This window comes from Octodon degus, unplaced genomic scaffold (assembly GCF_000260255.1).
Source record: "Octodon degus isolate 3935 unplaced genomic scaffold, OctDeg1.0 scaffold00040, whole genome shotgun sequence".
NCBI lineage: Eukaryota > Metazoa > Chordata > Mammalia > Rodentia > Octodontidae > Octodon > Octodon degus.
This window is the reverse complement of record NW_004524616.1, coordinates 16,936,118-16,955,756: the sequence shown is the minus strand read 5'-3', so window position 1 is coordinate 16,955,756 and position 19,639 is coordinate 16,936,118. Positions and strand designations below refer to the sequence as shown.

General features: G+C 35.8%; 1 protein-coding gene and 1 pseudogene across 2 annotated transcripts in view; one reads left to right on the top strand and one right to left on the bottom strand.

Annotated features, from left to right (window-relative positions):
* Positions 1–912: 912 nt before the first annotated feature.
* Srfbp1 (serum response factor binding protein 1) overlaps positions 913–19,639 on the top strand; it is a 59,843-nt gene continuing 41,116 nt past the window's right edge. Inside the window, exons 1-3 of the mRNA XM_023715323.1 lie at positions 913–970; positions 8,731–8,819; positions 9,893–9,965. Coding sequence (XP_023571091.1) covers positions 935–970; positions 8,731–8,819; positions 9,893–9,965 — 198 coding nt within the window. The 5' untranslated portion in view covers positions 913–934. The remainder of the gene's footprint in view (positions 971–8,730; positions 8,820–9,892; positions 9,966–19,639) is intronic.
* Positions 15,783–18,668, bottom strand: LOC105742173 (annotated as a pseudogene). The gene is made up of 2 exons (XR_001117095.2): positions 18,618–18,668; positions 15,783–17,672 (listed from the first exon to the last, which is right to left on the bottom strand). The product of XR_001117095.2 is annotated as a cold shock domain-containing protein E1 pseudogene (transcript).

The following is a 19,639-nucleotide window of genomic DNA, read 5'->3' as shown; positions in this document are numbered from 1 at the left end:
AATATTGCAGGGATAGTTCAACATATGCAAATCTATAAATGTAATACACCATATCAACAGAGTCAAATACAAAAGCCACATGATCATCTCAATAGATGCAGAAAAACTTTTTTGGGTTTTTTTTGGCGGGTAGTTCAATATAGTTCTGGAAAAAATAGCCAAAACAATTAGGCTTTTTTTTTTTTTTTTGTGGTTTTTTTCATGTATTTTTACTACAGAGTCTACAGGGTCTTACTACACAAATCAGACTCATAGTGATTTTCCTACTTTCACCCCCCATGTGGGAAATCAACCAATGTTTTGTTTTCTAACTTTAACTTTTTATAACGTGGTGGGAATAACCACGTCTCGGCTGAACAGGAACAAAATAATGAGCTTGTTCAAAGTGTAGAAATCTTTACAATGATCAAATTTAAAAAATCAGCAGAAACTGACCCTTTCACAGAAATGTTTACCCATTGGGGCCCGGGAGATGGTTCAGTGGAATAAGCACTTTCCTAACAAGCGCAAGGACCTGATTTCAATCCTCGGTTCCGCCAAAAAAAAAAAAAAAAAAAAAAAAAAAAGGAAAGAAATGTTTACCCTCTTTCGGAGGAAAAAAAAGGAGGGAGGGCTTAGGTCAGCAGGCCCAGTGTGTAGGGCAAAAATAAAATCAAACACTCGGAACAGCTTAAACACGCATTAGCTAGGTTACACACCCGCACCTCGTTTACACAGGAAGCTAAATTTCAGTACGTCACTGTCACCGCCGGAAGTTCTCGTTTCCGGTTCGCCTCTTCACCTATCAGCCTATATTTTATTCAGGCCACAGCACTCACAGAAGGCGGATTAGTTTTGGCCAGAAGAGGCCGCCGTCGAGGGGCGTGGCGACGGAGCTGCGGTAGACGCAGTTCTCGTGCTCCTACGGCGGATCCGCTTCCGTGATCTGCAGAATATGGCGCCTCCGGTAACTCTGAATCTCAGTAACGAGGTGAGCGCCGGGTTGCAGAACCTGTGTGGCTGATCTTGGGGTTCTCAGAACCAGCTCTTTTGCGTCTTTCCAGCGGGCATGTGATCGGTGTCCGGGGCGGGTGGAGGGTAGAGGACCGGGGATGGGCCTGGAGAATCTTCTTGGAGGGTCTCGCTTTGCTACCTGAAACTCCCTTTACCGAATCATACGCTAGATATCCTTGGGAATACCCAGAAAACACCTTTAGATTCATGTCTAATTGTCTAATTTTGACTTGGATTACCGAAATGACAGGAAATCAGTTATATAAAAAAATTTCCACTTAGCTGACAGCCAAGAATCTTGACAACAGCTACAGTTTGATCTTTAAAAGAAATTTTTTTCTAACTCAACTTTATCCTGGTGTCTATTCGTTGCATAATCGGATGCTTTCTATTCTTGGAATACATGTTTGTTTTCCTTTATTTATATACCTATTTCTGCAGTGTACATGCTCTATAAATGCTTGCCCGATGAATGATTAAATTTATCAAACCAGCCGGGGAGATAGGTCGGCAGAATAAGCGCTTCCCTTGCAAGCGCAAGGGCCTGAGTTCAATACCCGCTTCCGCTCCCCCCCCCAAAAAAAATTAGCAAACCAGGAAGTACATACATCAGCACGCTAAAATCTGTATCATAGTATAGAGAGGATAAAAGGACAAAAAGGATGGAAATGATATTTAAAATTAATGAGGAAAAACTACAAAGAGGAAAATAGTCATGTGTAAATTTATATAAAATTGAAAAAATTCCAGAAAAAGAACAATTAAAAATAAAACATGACACAAGCCAGTATACTTTATTATAAAATAGTTCCTAGAAATTGAGAGAAAATGTCACAAAAAACGGGCGAAAAATAAATATGAACTTTCTCAGAAACTTCTCAGAAACGAAATGTATCCTAAAGAGTTGAAATTCTCTGTCAGATCGTTTTGACAGTTATAAACTAAATTATATTGCCAACTGATTTCAGACTATATTGCCAACTAGAGCTCTTGTAGTAGTCTCTCCCAACTACTTAAATTGATTCTTCTTTGCTTTAATTTGTTCTGCATACTGCTGCTGGAGTACAGTACTCTTTTCAAAAACATCTAATCATATCACCGCATTTCTTAGAACCCACTGAGCTGCTTTTGATAAAGACCAAACAAGGGCAGTCCCTTCGACTGGCTTTAAATTTTTGCCCATCATGTCCCTAATGCCTATTTCTTATTTTATTTTATTTTATTTATTTTATATTAATTTTATTGAGAAACAAATAGGAATAGGATAACTTCAAAACCGATTAGTAGGACAGTTTCAATAATATGTTGCACATTGTTGTCTTCATAGTGGTTATTCATAGTACAAGGTGCAGACATGATACCCTCTCCACACATTAGTACAACTGTTTCTTCTCATTGAAATAAGGGAAAGTAGTTGTATATCTATCCTAACTATTTTGTATATACAGATACAAAATGGTCCTTCATTTGTATCCCCTTTTTTTGTTTAGTTTTGTCAGAGATGGGTATTCTATTGCCATTTAAATAGTGTAGGTACATGAATTCAGCCAAATAATCCAATATAGTCCAGTAGTTCATAATAGTAGTGGGTTATCTGCAGGACTGGCAGTGTCAGAAGTTGTTGACTTTGCAGCTCAGCATGTTAATATGGTTTTCCTTTTCATACCTCATTATTATACTTTTCTGCTGGATGGTAAAGACCAAGATAAAGCAAGACCCATATTACAAGAAATGTAACTTTTGTATCTGACAGGGTCATCCCCTCAGGATTTACTCTGAAACCCTGTACCACAGTTTGCAGATCCTTTGTCAGTATCAGCCATGTGGATGAGTCATGGCCATTGCTTGACCAATTTGCTCTCTGTGAAAGCCTGAGAGAATGTGTTCTGTCCATGTGACTCTCCTTAGGCACAGACCCTTAATAGACTACCTCATTTTAACTGTGATTCACACATATTGTAGAGGCCTTATAACTGCCTGAACTTTTGTATAAATTTGTGTTGTTGACTCTATAGAGATCACACTTTGTAGATTTCACCATATTTCCAAGTTTGTAAGTCTCAGTGGGATTGCCTTTGAGGTATTTGTTATCATGACTGTGATTTATTGGCTAGAAATTATTATTTCATAACTTTTAATTATAGGGTTTTTTTTTTGGCAGAACCGAGGATTGAACTCAGGCCCTTGAACTTGCCAGGGAAGTGCTTATTCTACTGAGCTATCTCCCTCGCCTTAATTTGAGAAGGATTTTTTGTTTTGTTTTGTTTTTTTGGCTACTTCAGGCTGCCCTAAGGATAGGTCTGGCACAGCTTCTTGAGGTGGGAATCGAACTGTGGTCCTATACACCTGACTGCATTTGCCCAGCCAGTGCTTTAAACAACTGTACTATCCAGCAAGGCCCCTAATTGTATTTTTTTTTTTTATTTTTATTTATTTAGTTTTTTGACGGAACTGGGGATTGAACTCAGGCCCTTGCGCTTGCAAGGCAAACGCTTATTCTGAGCCATCTCCCCAGCCCTCGTAATTGTATTTTAAATGTAGTTATTTCTTTAAAAGTTGTATGTAGCCTAATTTTATAATAATTTCCCTGAATTTTTTTGTGTTTTTTCCTATGCCTTCTATTCTTAATAATTGGAAAGACCATTCCATATATCTTTATTTATTTTTATAAAAAATTTCGAGGATAAAGACTAATTTATTTGTACCCCCTGCCCCCAGGTGTGCTGCCTGCTGCTGAGTGTGAGTGTATTGGCAGGCACACACCTGTAATCCCAGCTCTGGGGAAGGCTAAAAACAGGAGGATCACCAGGAGTCTGAGCTGCTGTCGAAGTTGCACAATGAGAACATGTACCAAACGAATTTTTTTTTTAAAAAAAGACTATATTTATAAAATGTTTCTTAAGTCTGGGTTGTTAAATACTTTATTGTAAAATGAATTTTTTTCTTTACTTTTCAAACTCTATTAATTAATTAATTTATTTATTTATTTGTGTCAGGACTCAAACCCAGGGCCTCACACTAGGCGTGCAGGTGATATTCTGCTGTGCTACATCCCCAGCTCTCTTTACCATTTTTAAAACAAACCATCACTTTATTTTATCTTACGATTATTGAATACTTTATCTTGCTCCAAATTTTATGTGCATTTCAAATTTAAAAATTAACATTTCTCATAACTTCTCAGACTTCTAGCACATTCCTTGTCTGTAAGTAATAAGTAAATACTGGGAAAATTAAAATATCCTTAGCACGTTTTTTGTCACTAGTATATAGATGAAAGAAAATAATTTCCTAAATGTTGTCTTTTTTCCTCCTTTTTCATTAAAGCTACAGAAAGAAGGGTGCACAATTGAAAATGGCAGTGCTCTAATTTTTAGTGAGTTGAGAATTTGAAAAACATCTGGATTTATTGTAGTCATGTTTCTTTGGCAGTAGTGATGTATAAAATTTGAATTACAGGGAACAGTGATTTGATGGAGTACTTTGATTCCATAGAAAGTCCATTAGTCTTTGTAGAAACACAGCATATTATTCTTTGATAGAAAATTACCAATAAGGCCACTAGAAAATTACCTATCAGTTCTTAAAATACATTAGTCTTCCCTTAACTTTCTTTTTTAATGTATTTTAGTACAGAGTCTCACTACACAGATAGGACTCGTAGTGATCCTCCTGTTTGAGCCTCTCTCAAGTGCTGGGATTACAGGGGTGCACCACTACCCCAGGGGTGGAGCCAGGGCCAGCATGGCAGGCCTAGGATTGAACCCCCAGCCCCTGCATCTGCCTAAGCAGGCACTTTAATCCATTGAGCTGTCTGGCCCGTGCTTTGTGTTTGCTTGTATCCAAGTAACCCTTATGTAATTATGACATAGTGCAAACTTTTATTTTAGTATGTTATTATAATTAATCTACTCTATTATTAGTTGATTTTATTAATCTCTTTGTATCTTATTAATCAGTATAAACTACAAATTTATCATAAACCTGTGTGTAGAAAAATATACTACATATATATAGTACAAATTGTGCCATCTACAGTTTGAGGCATCCATTGCTAGTCTTGGAGCATATACTACTTCAATAAGGGAGTACTGCAATAAAGATAGAAACAAAAACACCAAAAACAAGAAAATAATTTTCCTCCCTGTATTGTAAAATACAAAGATAGTATGAATCATGTTTATATGTGTTTATTAAGTTGCAAAACTCATTCATAACAGATGCATAATGCTTTTTGATAATTTATTTTGAAATAGTAAATCAATCCACAAGAAAAATCAGTTTGTATTTGGCTGGTAGCAGCATATGCCCAGTAATGGTGAAGTTAGGTAATTACTGAGCATTCTAGATAGTTTAAATTGTTATACAGGAGGAATAAGATGTGTATTTCAACCATAAATTATCTAAATGAGCAATTTAGGATTTTTATAAAATCATTATCACAAACATGTGGAAAATAATATAACAAATACACTTATACTGTAGTTCCTATGTTTAGCAGTTACCAAACATAGGAACTGTTATGTAGTGCTTTATTCTGTTTACCTTCCTTTCTACCTTAGGTGTAATCCTTATTTTTCTGGTGTGTTTTCTGTCTCTGTCTCTGTCTCTGTCTCTCTGTCTCTTTCTTTCTCTCTCACTTTCGAGAAAGGATATTGTTAGGTCAGAGTAGCCATGAACTCATTATATAGCCCAGATTGGCCTGGAACTCATGGCAATCTTCCTGCCTCAACCTCCCAACTGTTGGATTAAAGCGCCAGAGCCAGTTGGTGTGTTTTTAAGTTTTGGGTGTGATGTTACACTGTTTAATGTAAAGTAAATATCATTCTGTTAATACTTTTCAACAAATATTTGTGATTTATCCATGGTAATACATGAAAGTTTTCTAGGATTATTTATTAAAATTCTACCTTTTGTATTTATTTAAGATACATTTTGTACATTTTATATATGCTGTATAGTTCATATGCTTTGTATGCAGTATGAAATCATTTACATAATTACCCACTGTTGGATATGTGTCTTCTAAATAGATTCCTGGAAGTAGGATTCTTGTCAGGTGTTGCCAAATTTTCCTCCTGAAAGAATGTACAATTGGCATTTCTACCAGCATGATCTGAGATTGTCTGTTTCCTCATGGCTTCAGGATTAGAACATATTGTCCTATATTTTGTTGTATTTGACCATCATGTAAGTCAGCGGTGGTGAACCTAAGGCACACATGCCACAGCAGGCTGTTCAAATCATTGGAAGCCCTGAGAGTTTTGCCATCAATGTTACAGGTGAATGAATAATCAGAAGGTCTAATGTATTCCAAGAGACACATGTGTATGCAGATTTTTCTGATGGCCATGAGTTTTTGTTACAGGTTAATCCAGATATATATCAAAATCATTGTATCACCAGCCAAACAGGGTGGGACACACCTGTCATCAGGAGGCTGAGGCAGGAGGATTGCTGTGAATTCAAGACCAGTCTGGGCTACCAAGTATATCAGGAACTTGCTGTTACTATATACCCAGAAATATAGCTCAATCTCTCCAAAGCAGATTTCCATTAGTACAAACTTATACTCACATTGTAAAACATTCTTTTCCTGTCCACTCATCCTCATCAGCTGGACTGAAAGTGGATCTAGTGCATGATTCACTGTTGGGCTATGATTTGTTCCACAGAATTTAGTTATCTTAGGACAAATTCGATTTTCAAGTCTCAAAGCTAGAGAATTCTTTCTTTGGAATTTTTCTGAGTTGGATACTGCCAGCTTTTGCTTATTTATAGTTCCCTTCATGTGTCTGAATTGCCTCTTATTATTATTTTTATTATTATTTTTTGTATTTTAGGGAAGGGTTTACAGGGTGTTCAAGGTCTTACTAGTAGATTGGACTCGTAATGATCTGCCTGTTCCTGTTTACAGCCTTCCAAAAGCTGGGATTACAGGCATGTGCCACCAAGCCCAGTCTCAGTGCACCCCAGGGATGGGGCCGACACGGCAGGCCCAGGGATCGAACCCCTGGACCCTGTGCCTGCGTGCAGGTACTTTAATCCCCTGAGCTATTTGGCTGGCCCTGAATTGCCTCTTTTTAATCTACTCGTGATCACTTTCTAGCAGGTGTATTAGCTTCTCTTGACTTGTGATCACATTCTTGTAGTGTTTGCCCAAGAAGTGATCCAGGTTACCCTGAATGTGTTCAAAATTTACCAGGTTATCTTTGTGGGTAGGATGTTGACATTTTCTCTCAGCTCCTGTGTAGCCTATGGTACACGTTTTAAGTCTTTTTCTCTTTTGAACTCATAAAATATATTCCTTTCCTGTTTAGAATATCTCAACTAAGTTTAGCAATCTTAGTTGTGATTACATAAAGAGTTTTCTTTGAATTTCTGTCTTCAAACTCCTATTTTTCTTTCATTTTGTTTCTTCTCTGTTGATATATTTTATTTCCATTATTATGCCTGTTTTATCCTTGCTCATTTTATTCCTCTTTCCTTCCCAAACAATATCATACTGTTTCCATAGTCCCAACAATGATAGTTCACTTGCTTTTGGTTGAAGAATTTGACACAATATATTGCTTTTAAGTACTGCCTTGGCTTTGTGACAGTGTTGGGTGTCTGGGGCTTGTCTTGGTTTCTTGGTTGTCAGCCAACCTCATAATTCCTGGGTAACAGGTGAGTCACAACATTTAAAACCCTATCTAAAAAGTTGCTAGTCATCAGATTTGCAAAAATAAAGCTTTGTTTAGAGGGAGCAATTATGAGAAAAAAAGTATTTAATTCCATTTTTATGTGAAATGAATATACTTGTTTATACACTAAACTTTCAAATTTTTCTGCTGGCTCTACACAAATACTGAGAAAGTTAAACTAGAAAAGCATTTTTTTTTTTTGTATTGTTTAAAACTAAGTTTCTGAAGCATGAAAAATTTGCTTTTGGATTTTCTATGCAGTAATGACAAATATAGTACATCTAAAATGGAAATTTTAGAGTTGGAGACTAACTTTTTCATGATTAGAATGTAACCAAGGACCAACTCTGCCCAGCGCAGTTTACTAGTGGTAAATGGTGTATTGTAATCTAAGGCACCTGCAAAGTTCAGCAATTAGAAACATTTACCGTATTTAAACACATAATTTATTACTTTTTATGCTAATAAAATTAGCATACTTTTTTATGCTAATAATTCAATGAATTAACTTATAAATGTACTATAATCTTATTATAATTCATTTTGTCAATTAAACCTTGTCTGAAAGACTTTTTACTTATACATTGTATGAACATATTTCCTAAGTATATTTAACTTTAAAACAAATTCCAAAGATGTTAATGTATCTAATGGGAAGAAAACCTTGGTTATTTGTGTTCTTTTAATCTAATATGCACTTGATTTGAAACAGTGAATTAACAAATAGGCATCATACATTTTAGGTAATTTAACAAATATTCATTGAGCACATATTGTACATCATTGCATTTTGGTTTTACTTGGTTTTCTTGGTTTTTGATAAATATGGAGGGAGGTGTTAAACATAATGAGATTAAAAGAAAAATATTAAGGGTCATAGTAATTTCATAGTCATTTTTAGACTTGATTTACTCCTACAGTGTTTATGAAAGAATGTTTATTTCCTCAAACTAGGAATGTGGTTAAAGTTAGTAGACCCAAGTATATGGTATCAAAATTAATTGTATTTGTTTCTGAGTTGTGCCTTTAATTTTATCTTTCTTCCCAAAAGGTTGTGAAGATGAGAAAAGAAGTGAAGAGAATACGAGTTTTGATCATCAGAAAACTTGTCAGGAGTGTTGTCAGGCTAAAGTCAAAAAAGTCAGTAGCTTAAAGTAATAATCCTATGACTAATAAAATATCTAAAACTGTTTTTACCTAAAATACTCAAAATTTGATGGTGGAATATAAAGGAATAATTAAATATCTTGTTCACTGCTTTGTTTTACACATAGAGATGATCTGAGTGATAGAGAATCTGTAGTGTCACTGTGTCTATAAGGTTGAGACTATGCCTAAGAAACAGGATGAAAACCCTCCTATTAAGCTGGTAATGACACATTTCAGTCTAGTAATACTTGGAAAGTCGGTTGTTAAGATTTTATATGATTTTTTTCCTTGAATTACTGTGTAATTTGTGGGCCTGCCAATTAGCCCAGTTGTTTAAGTGCCTGCCTGTGCAAATACAGTCAGGCACAGGATACTTTGTTTAGATCCCCAGCTCCTCAGGCCTTGCCAGACCTGCCCTGAAGGCACCTGAGCCAGCCCCCCCCCAAAAAAAAAAATCCATCTCAACTGTAATTTGAAACCTTTAATACCTTGTGGAGTGCTCAATCAGTTTATTGTGTACCATGAAATTTTCTGAAACAAGTATTTTATATTTTTAGTATTAACAGTGTCAGTAAAAAAAAGAAAAAAAATGTACAATTTTTGTAGTTTAAGCCTGAATATTTACAAAACCTTCAAGTGAGTTTTGTTCCCATTTAATTTTCTTTTCTAAGAAATGTTCCAGAAATAGCTCATCTCTGTAATTAGATAATTAACACATATTTTTCTTTAATTCTAGAGAACAAGTTTTCACTTAGCAAACCTATAGCCAATACTTAGTTATGGCTCATAAAGCATATATTACATTAGATACAATGTAATATGATTGATTGATCGATTAAAAAGTGTTATTTACCTTTCTCGTAAGGGGGCTAGAGAAAGCAAAGTCAGTTAGTGATCTGTGACAGGGCTTGTTCACTAGTTTTAAACACTTGGATTTGTTTATAAAATTGGTGTATGTGTTAAGGTAGGAAAAGAAGGGGAAGTCCAATAGGCTTAAAGTAAAACCTTTTCATTCTGATGTAATTAAAAGTATTTTTTATTTGGTTACGTATCATTTTCTGCAGGGGTACTGATGATGCACTGTTAAAAAATCAAAGACGTGCACAACGATTGCTTGAAGAAATCCATGCCATGAAAGTAAGAATCTGTGTGCAAATGTGTACATGTGTTTCTGTGTCCCCCCCGTCAACCTATTGTGTGGTATGATACTATTTGAATATTTATGAGATTGTTCAAATCTTACAGTGAAAAATATAGCACAATTAGAAAATTGTAATATGTTGAGGCTTGTGTTTTCCTGTGTTTTTTACTGAATTTGTTAAAGTACTACACTAATTTGAGTCAAAACTGCCAAACAAAACTCATCTGTGTTCAATAATGCCTCATGCCCAAGGATTTTATTTTTACTGTAACTTTAGGCAAGTAACCTAAATCAGGTTCAAGAATTGAAGTGTTCATGTTATTTGGGAATGTAGGTGGTGATTTTGGTGGCTGACATCATGCTTTGTCTATTGCCAACTCAATAAATTTTCATTGGGTGTTATCAGCATTTTGTTCAGTGCTATAGTAACTTAAAATGAAATTGGACCAACATAATCCATAGTTTTGTCTTTTTCAGCCAGACTTTTCACTTGCATAATTTTTTTTTCACTTGCGTAAGTTTTAAGTCTCATTGCTCTTTGTGGAAACTGTCATTTACCAAATGATGTACCATTAAATGTCTCAGAGATGGTTTTATTGTAGAATCTAAAAACATTTGATACCCTGCATTCTTAGAATCAGTTATCCTAACTGCAGGGTAATTTCACATATATATTTGACTGTTAAAATTTGGTATGTCTTGTACATGTTGAGTGAGATAAAAGAGGAGAAACAGTATCTCTTAATAGTATTTTAATTGAGCTAGAGCTTTTCAACCTGTCCTCCTTTTTTTTTTGGCAGAACTGGGGATTGAACTTGGGCTCTTGCGCTTGCCAGGCAAGCGCTTATTCTACTGAGCCATCTCCCCAGCCCCAATCTGTCTTCCTTTGTAAAGGATGATTAAGTATTGAGTATGATAGTCTTGTCCCAGCTAATGTGAACATAGGCATTGGACTCGAGTCTTACATGTGAGGTATATACTTAAATTGGCACTCCTCATAATACTCCAAAATTCATAATATCCTTTCAGTGTATCCTTTTTTTCAAGTGTATAACATTTTATACAGTTATTTAGAAAAAACGAGCAAGTAATTCTGTTTTTGTGTGTCATGATACTCTTATGAAAAAAAAAACTTAAGAGATTTTTTACTTTGAAAATAGCACTAAGGTAGGCAGTTATGATTTATCTTATTCTTTCACTGACTGTTAACCCAAGTCTTAAGTAAGTTACATTGCATACCTAAATTATTCCCTGTAATTTTTTCTGAAGAGTAATTCTTATAGTCCTAAATTATTCACAGGCTTTGCGATTGTCTATAATGGTTGATTTTGTTTTATATGGAAGGAATACTACATATATGTGAACATGGAGGTGCTTATATACAATATGAGAAGAGTTGATAACAAAATACAATCTTTGGACTAGCTTTATTTTGTAACTCCTAATAATGAACTTAATTTGATAAGTTTCTCCATCTGTTCTAGCTATAAGTCTTGTTTTGTGTTATTCTTAAAGCACATTATCTAAAGGAAATCAGGTGGCCTAGTGATAAAAGTTGCTATGTCACTATCATACTTCGTTTTCCATTCCGTTTTTCCTTGCTACTATAAAAACCACTGTGGGATTGTTGCCTTGTAAAAGTTCATGGCTTGTATACTTAATTCATAAAATGAGTCAGTTACATATGGTATGCATATTCTTTGAATTTGTAGCATGGGTTCAAGATATCTGGGTTTGCCAGTCTGACTTCATCTTATTTTGAAATGCCTTTTAGACACTGAATTAAATTTAGCATATGAAAACCAGAACAAGGGACAGGGAGATGGCTCAGTGGAATAAGTGCTTCCCTGGCAAGCACAAGGGCCTGAGTTAAATCCCCAGCTCTGCAAGAAAAAGAAAACCAGAACAAAAGAGTAGTAGAAAGACTATATGTGTGTGCTTTCTTTGAGGGTCAAATTTCATATTTCATTTATAGTGCTTTTACAAAATTGGTCTTTTCTAAATATGCTTAGCATTTTTTCTTAATTGAGAGGTCATTTATAATTTTCTAAGGAAGTATTTTGCATATGTAAGGGAGTATCAAAGAAATAGTCACTAAACAGTAGATCCAGAGTCTCAATTAAATTTGAAGGAAAACATCTTCATTTTTTTAGAGTTTTTTTTCTCAGCTCTTATACCATTAGCTTTTTACACTTTTAGTTATGATATACTTTCTGTACTTACTTTCTATGATAATAGGGTATTTCATTTCAAGGTTTTCCTAATGCAGAAAACCTGAGGTATTTTTAGAAATTCCTTTTTACTGCTGTGTATGGGTTAGTGGCTTGACTTTTATGATACTATAAAATCGTAGATTCTAATTTTACAAGGTATAATACTTGAATCCAAATCTTTGATGCCTTTCCTAATAGTATTTATACTTTTAACTTCAAAATATACATTGACATTACTCAAAATGTATAAGAAATCCCTTCCTCAATAGTAAAGTAAATAACTAGCACTTATTGATCATTTAGTATTCACTATTTCGTGAAGGTGATGTCATTATTATCTCTCTTACAGAATAAGAAACTGAAGCTTAGAAAAATACAGAGACTTGCCTGAGGTCAAATAATTGTTAAGTAGTGGGCTCTAGAACCACTGTAAAGCTTACAGTGTTACCTTGTTTACCTTGTAGCACTCCTTTCCTTTGGGAGGACACAGACTTAGAGCACTCACCCAAGATTGGATGAAATACTTCTGTAACTTGATACCCTTGGGTGGGGGTGAGACCTAAAGATCTGCACTGATCCCCAATCCTTTCATCATTCCCCCTAGCTAGGTATATACCCTTCATCCATCATTCTGCTCCCTGTACTTCTCTCTTGAGTATTCTGATGAGAACTTATATATCCTTCTGTGGAACCTTGTTCTTCCTGCTATTTTGCTTATTTTAAAACTTTCTATAGGGTCATTGAGATAGCTCAGCAGACTAACCACCTGCTTTGGCAAGCTCAGGGACCAAGGTTTGATCCCCAGTCCCGCGTGCTGCTTTGGCCCCATCCCTGGCGCACTGAGGTGGGGATCTAGTTTGGGTGTGGTGGCACATGCCTGTAAATCCAGCGCTGGGGAGACTGAAAAACAGAAGGATCACTACGTAGTGAGACCCTGTACCAAATACATAAATGGGAAAAAAAGTTCTTTTCTTTTCTTCCTTTACTTTTATGGGTGAAACTTGATTGTTGAAACCATCCTTTGGGCCTGTGTCAGCTGTTCAGATCACTCTGTCTCATCATTCTTCAGTTTGTTTCAAAGAAATTGTTATTTAGTGTATTGATTATGAACTGTAGAATTTTTGATGTAAAATTGAGTAAAATAATACATCCATGTAGTGTAATAACCTTTAGAACCTCACCACAACTTTGTAAAGTGGACACAACCCTGTTTCAAAAGACGTTGTCGTTTTTAGAACTAGGCTGTATACTTCAGGTGAAAGTTTATTATATAGTCATATTACTTAGAGTTTTCTGATTTTCCTCTTAACAAAGGGAAACAGTTGTAAGTATAAATATACTTTTCTTTCCACATTTTGGGGAAATATTTCAAAACAATAGAAAAATAAGAATATTAAAATCTAAAAATAAAAGTGTATTGTACCTTATCTATGTTTATTCTTTTATTGGCATTGCTGACTTCAGTCATGTGTTTTAAATGTTGTCTGTCAGATTTCTCTATCATGAAGATACTTTGTCCTGTTTCTAGTTAGTAAGTAATCTGTCAGACAGTACTTTGAAATTGTGAAAATCATGTAGTTTTGAGAAACCCAATGATAGATGAAATAGTTGAATCAATTAGAACATTTTAGTTTTCCATTTCTCTGTTTCTCTGATTTTTATTCACTTAAGAGGAATTTTCTTATTAAGTATCATTGAGGAAAGTTGAAATAGCCATTTTTGCCTATGGAGTGAAAATACTATCTTTCTTCATATGCTGAGCAAATTTGTATTACATTCTTTTTTTTTTTTCTTTTTTTGTATAATTTTATTGAGAAACAAATAGCAATGACATAGTTTCAAATCACTTTGATAGGATAGTTTCAATAATTAACACATTGCATACATTCTTCCTAGTGGTTGCATTATACTCTGATATTATAAAGATTACATTGTATAGACTGAATTTCATTATTTTCCTCCAGTAAGTGGTAGTTTTAGCAGTTAATTTTCTTGGCTAGCCTTCACCTTCAGACTACATTTCTTGGTTGATAGCACCAGTCTCAGTTGAGATCTTCTGCCTTTCATTAGCTGCTTTACCTCTGATACCATGAGTGAGGAGGTATAGGAGGCCTCTCCTCTCCATTTTGGGTGTCCTGACTCCCTGAGGTGACAAGATATCCTGGCTTCCTCTCCGCATCTACCTCCACCATGCTCCTGGACCATGAAATTTTTACCTAGCCTTAAACTAAGCTGTAGAAAAGATGATGATTAGTTTTATAAATTATTGTCCACTTCATGCTATATAAGTTTGAATTTCTCATCAGAGTCCATTTGTTTTTATTTAGTCTGTTTTTTTCAGATTAGACCTTTTGGTGGTAGGGCCAGAATTTATGATTTTTTTCAGGTTTGGGGAGGGCCACTTAGTCAGGTTTTCTGTTAGTCTGTTAGTATGAGAGATTGACAGTAATATTTAAATTTTAGGAAGTTAAAGTTTTAAGTAAAAGGTTGATATAAATACAGCCAATGAAAAAGAACCCATGAGAGTATGGTATCTAGAAAGCTGAATAAAGAAACTATTTTAACAATGAAATGGTGAGCCAAGTATTGTTTTCAAAATTTGCACTATTATTTTATTCAAAATACAAACTAACTAGATCATTGTTCGTGATCAGTTTGTGAAATTGAAATTTTTTCATGGCCTAGGCTGATTTATAGAACTGTACTTACATAACAAAATGGGTTCTATTCTTAACCATGAATCCTAAGCATGTAAAACATGCATTTCTTCATTTGCCCACCAAGTGCTAGTTCTAAACTGTAAAAGCATTTATATTAAATTTCCATGGCCCACAATTATTTCCAGAGTCATATTTTCATTCTCTGAGTCAGTAACCTGGAAACTATAATGGTCTAGGTATAGACCAAGTGAAGTGCTTCTCTGCTTCTTATTTACTTCCAGGACTCCATACGCACGTTATAGCCTGGTTTGACTGAAGAATATCAGTATTATTATCTTAATCCTTTTCATAATTGTGAACTTTTAGATTGTTTTTCTCATACATGTTGTAGAAACCAAGTAAATATTAAAACCTATAATTTTGAATATCTTCAATAAACACTTTTCACTCAGGACAGTATTTTCACTGAGAACAAGATAAATATAATTTCTCCAAAAGAGGTCTTACAATCCACATCCCAATAAGAATGGCTCCAGTTAATGTGAATATTTAGTGTTTTTTCTTACTCTATCACATTTTCTCTGATTTATTTTTCTCCCTTGGCTTATTCTTCATGTAGTTATTGGTACTGTCTTTTCTAGTGGACACTTGCTAAGTGGATTAATTATGTCATGGATAATTTGGAAGTCTGATTCCCTGTTGTGGGTAATTAAAAGTGCAACACTTTTCAGACAGACATTTATTTACATATATCAAAACTATTGATTGGGCATTTCTGGTTTTAAAAATATGTTCTGCAGAGTACAGCTTCAGGTTCTTAGTCTTTTTTAAATTTTAAAATGGTTTCTTAAATTTATTTGTTTTTTAAACATAACATGAGGAAGGTGTTAAAACTGGTGTAATAGCTCAATAGAGTAATTTTGCAGATTTGAGGGATGAAGGGGGAGATATTCAGAACCCTTCACCAGAATCCCCCCAGCTTGATCATAGTGGATTAAAGATGTGCTTCGTGTCAGTGACAGCAGCCTGACGGATCTTTCTTTCTGTACCAAATCCCATTGAGTTATCTGGTCCCCTTGGCTGGTGAAGAACCATTAGGCGAGGAGCACTGGCATCATCCAGGGTGGTGTTTTTCAAGCAGTTGACCAACCTATCAGGTTGAGGGGCTGCAACAGCCTTAGGGCTCTCACAGACTCGCTGAACATTACAGGCACTGCACTTGCTAGTGCGCTAGTTAAGGATCACTGAGAACCCCACCTCATCTCTTACCTGTAGCTCGATGCCATCCTGAGCCTCGAGAGCTTCTTGCTATCTCCTACTTCATAGTTAATGAAGCCAAACTGATCTTTTACACACTTCACTGTGGCCCTACGCAAGGGTGTAATGTTGTAGGCCATAGTCTGTGCATTTTGGCCCAGGACACACAACTGGAACTTAACACTCCCCTTTCTGTAGGCAGTCCCCTTTATTGGCCATCCCAACTATGCCAAATGGATACACCTCACCTTTCATAGCCCCCTCTTCCACAGTTTCACTTGTTCCTTGATACTCAGTCTCTGTTGGATCAACACTTCTCAGAGGGCGATTGACTTTACTGGAGTAGGTGGTAGGATCAGCTTCCTCAGTAACACCATTCACTGAGTGAGTTTTATTTACTTTTTCAGCACTGACTTGTTGCCTTTTCCTTTGGACAAGCTGTATTCAACCATGTCCCCCAGTTCTAGGCTATCAATATCACCAGAGAATTCACTGTAATGGAAAAAGATTTCCTTATCATGATTGGCTGTTTCAATAAATCCTAAGTTATCTTTTAGAGTTGCCACATAATCCAAGAGCCTCTTGGAGTTGGAATTATGACCTAAAAGTCCCATACAAGTTGCAATCTGCTGCCCAGGCCTCTGTTTGTCACTAATAGTAAACTCAACCTTATCAGCCATCTGAGGAGTAGTAGATCGCTCCACATCCTTGGCTTGAAAAGCAATAGTTTCACTCCGCAGTCATCATAAATAATAATGCCATTCTCAGCTTCCTCCTTGGCTTTATTGGGTCTAGTGGTTTTAGGATTGGAAAAAGTGGCTTCTTTTTCTGCAGTTCCCATAAAACGATATTCTGAATGAGAATGGAATGAAAATGTGCCCTTGGGAAGTTTCTTAATCCTAATAGCATGATTTCTTTGGGCAGAGAGCATATCAGGAACCACTGATATGGTTATAAATTCTACTTCATCTGCAATATGGAGTTGGTTCCCATCCAGAATTTCACTGAAGTGGAAAAACGTGTGCGCATCCCGATGCACACACTTGAGGAAACCAAACCCATCTCTCATGGCAGCAATTGCACCCATTTCTCTAGCTTCATTAGTGAACTGAAATGTATTTGATAGAACTTCTATATTGGTTGCTCGTTCTAATTTTTCATGTCAGTCTGTTGAAATATTAAACTTAACATGGTCACCTTCAATTAGGGTCACCTTAGATTTTGTATCTTTATCTCCAAAAGAAAGTTCTTTAGGAATCACAAAATCAATTTTGATTCGTCCCAGCAGTGGGTCATTCTGGTTTTTACTGGGTACTTTTGGGATAACTTTGGTTACAATTCCTTCAAAATGTTCAGTGCTGATTTTCTTCAAAAATGACTGTTCCTTGAGGCAATAATCTAACTTCTGTTGCAACTTCTTTACCATTTCTATCCTTGATTGTGAACTCCCCATATCTCCAGGCTGCAAGATTTCCAGGTCACCTTTAAACTCACTGTAGTGGAAGAGTATCTCTTTTACCACATCACCTCTTTCAGTAAAACCACATGCCTCCTTCATGGCACAAACTACTTTCTGATAGCAGGCTTATTTGACAGCTTTTTTTTTTTTTTTTTTTTTTTTTTTTTTTTGCGGAACCAGGGATTAAACTCAGACCCTTGCACTTGCCAGGCAAGCGCTTATTGTACTGAACCATCTCTCCAGCCCCTCTTAGTCTTTCTTACATGGACTTGCTACTTGATCTCACCCCCATTCAAGTCATGCTCTCCACTAAAAGCCAGTGGCCCTCCCAAATGCACGTGTGGCTGGGGCTCTCTTCTCTTCTCTGACATGTAGACCCTTTGTGATATGGACTTTCATTACCTTTCTACTGCTCCTGTATATTCTAACCTACCTTGCACTTTTTGTTTTTGTTTTTTAGTGTATTTGGTACAGAGTCTCACTATACAGCTTGGACTCAGTGATCCCACTGTTTTCAGCCTCCCCAGTGCTGGGATTATAGGCATGAACCACCATGCCAGGTCACAGTAGCTGGCGCAGTGTGCCCAGGGGCAGGGCCAGCAGGGCATGTGGTGCCAGGGATTGAACCCCAGTCCTTGCGCTTGCCTAAGCAGGTGCTTAGTCCGCTGAGCTATCTCACTGCCCTCTACTTCATACTTTTTAACTATACCAAACCCATGGTAGCCTACTTTGTGCCATCTTTCTATAATCAGACCTTTTAAACTTAGAACATCTCTCCCTATAAGACTTGTTTTTCCTTTATTATCTAGCTATGTTACTGACACTAGGAAAATCATCTGGGACTACCACTCTGAGCCCAGAATACTCCTATTCTGTATAGCTTGTTACAGTTTTGTTACCATGTTTTGTAAGTCTACTTTTATGCCATTCCTATTACTTAGAACTTCTTAAGATAATAGGTTATTTTCCCAGTTCATTTTTCCAACACATAGTAACTTGTTGTGTACCTGGTAGCTGCTCCCCACTAGGTGGCTGAGTAACTTACTGTAGGCATTGTACCTGTGTTGGTATGCCTACAATGTTAATGATGGTGTTAAGGATGTTCTTCATCTCTAGACATAGATGTAATCCTGCTGAACTGTTACTTAGAGTCTGTAACCAAATATTTTTGGTTTTTGTTATTTTTAACATTACGTATCAGAAACAGAAGAATAAAAAGGCTCTTCATTTTAAGGTCAGCGTAGCCAGTGCCCTAAGGCCATGTTACTTCTAATTTAATGTTTGTAAAAGGCAGATTTTGTTTTAAAAATGGATTAAGATACCCAATCTAATAGCACTCAGTACTCAACTTGTGACCTTTAAATTAATAAACAGGAAATCTTACAGGTGTTTTAAAAGGTCAGTCTACAGTATTCCCCTCTCACCTCAGCAAAATTTAAAAACAGGTCATCACAGTGAAATCTCAGCTTACTTCCTGGCTTATAGTTTCCACAGCTTTTAAGTCAGTGTTTTGAATAAGTTGCATCCCTGAAACCCTTCACCACATTGCATTTTAATGTAGGTGCTCCATGGAAAAAAGCAGTGTCATTAATGACATTTCTCATTAATGTCTTTATTTCAAACATTGACACTAACCTGAACACCTCTTACATTATTCGATTTTTATCATTATGAAAACCATGTACTATTGTGTTCTCTTTGTATTAGAACTAATGTCAGTATTTTAGCATCTCAACCAATTGCTATTTTATAACAGAAATTGAATAGCTCATTTTTTTCTTGTTTGAAAAATATTCTATTTCTCTACTTGTCATTGAATTGCAGAATAAAAATACTGCATTTCCAAGGGAAATAATTGCTCTCATTAATCATACTTTCTAGAAATTCTTTTTTATTCTCTTCTATAAAGAATGACCATAGTCTACATGATGTATCAGTTTTAAATATAGCTAGGGTAAGGCGTGAAATGCTCACTCTTCAAATTAATATCTGTTGATAGTACATTGAAGTCAAAGTGGGAAATTTTCATTGTATTAGTTCTGTTCATCCCAATTTAAGCATCACAGATTATTAATGATCAT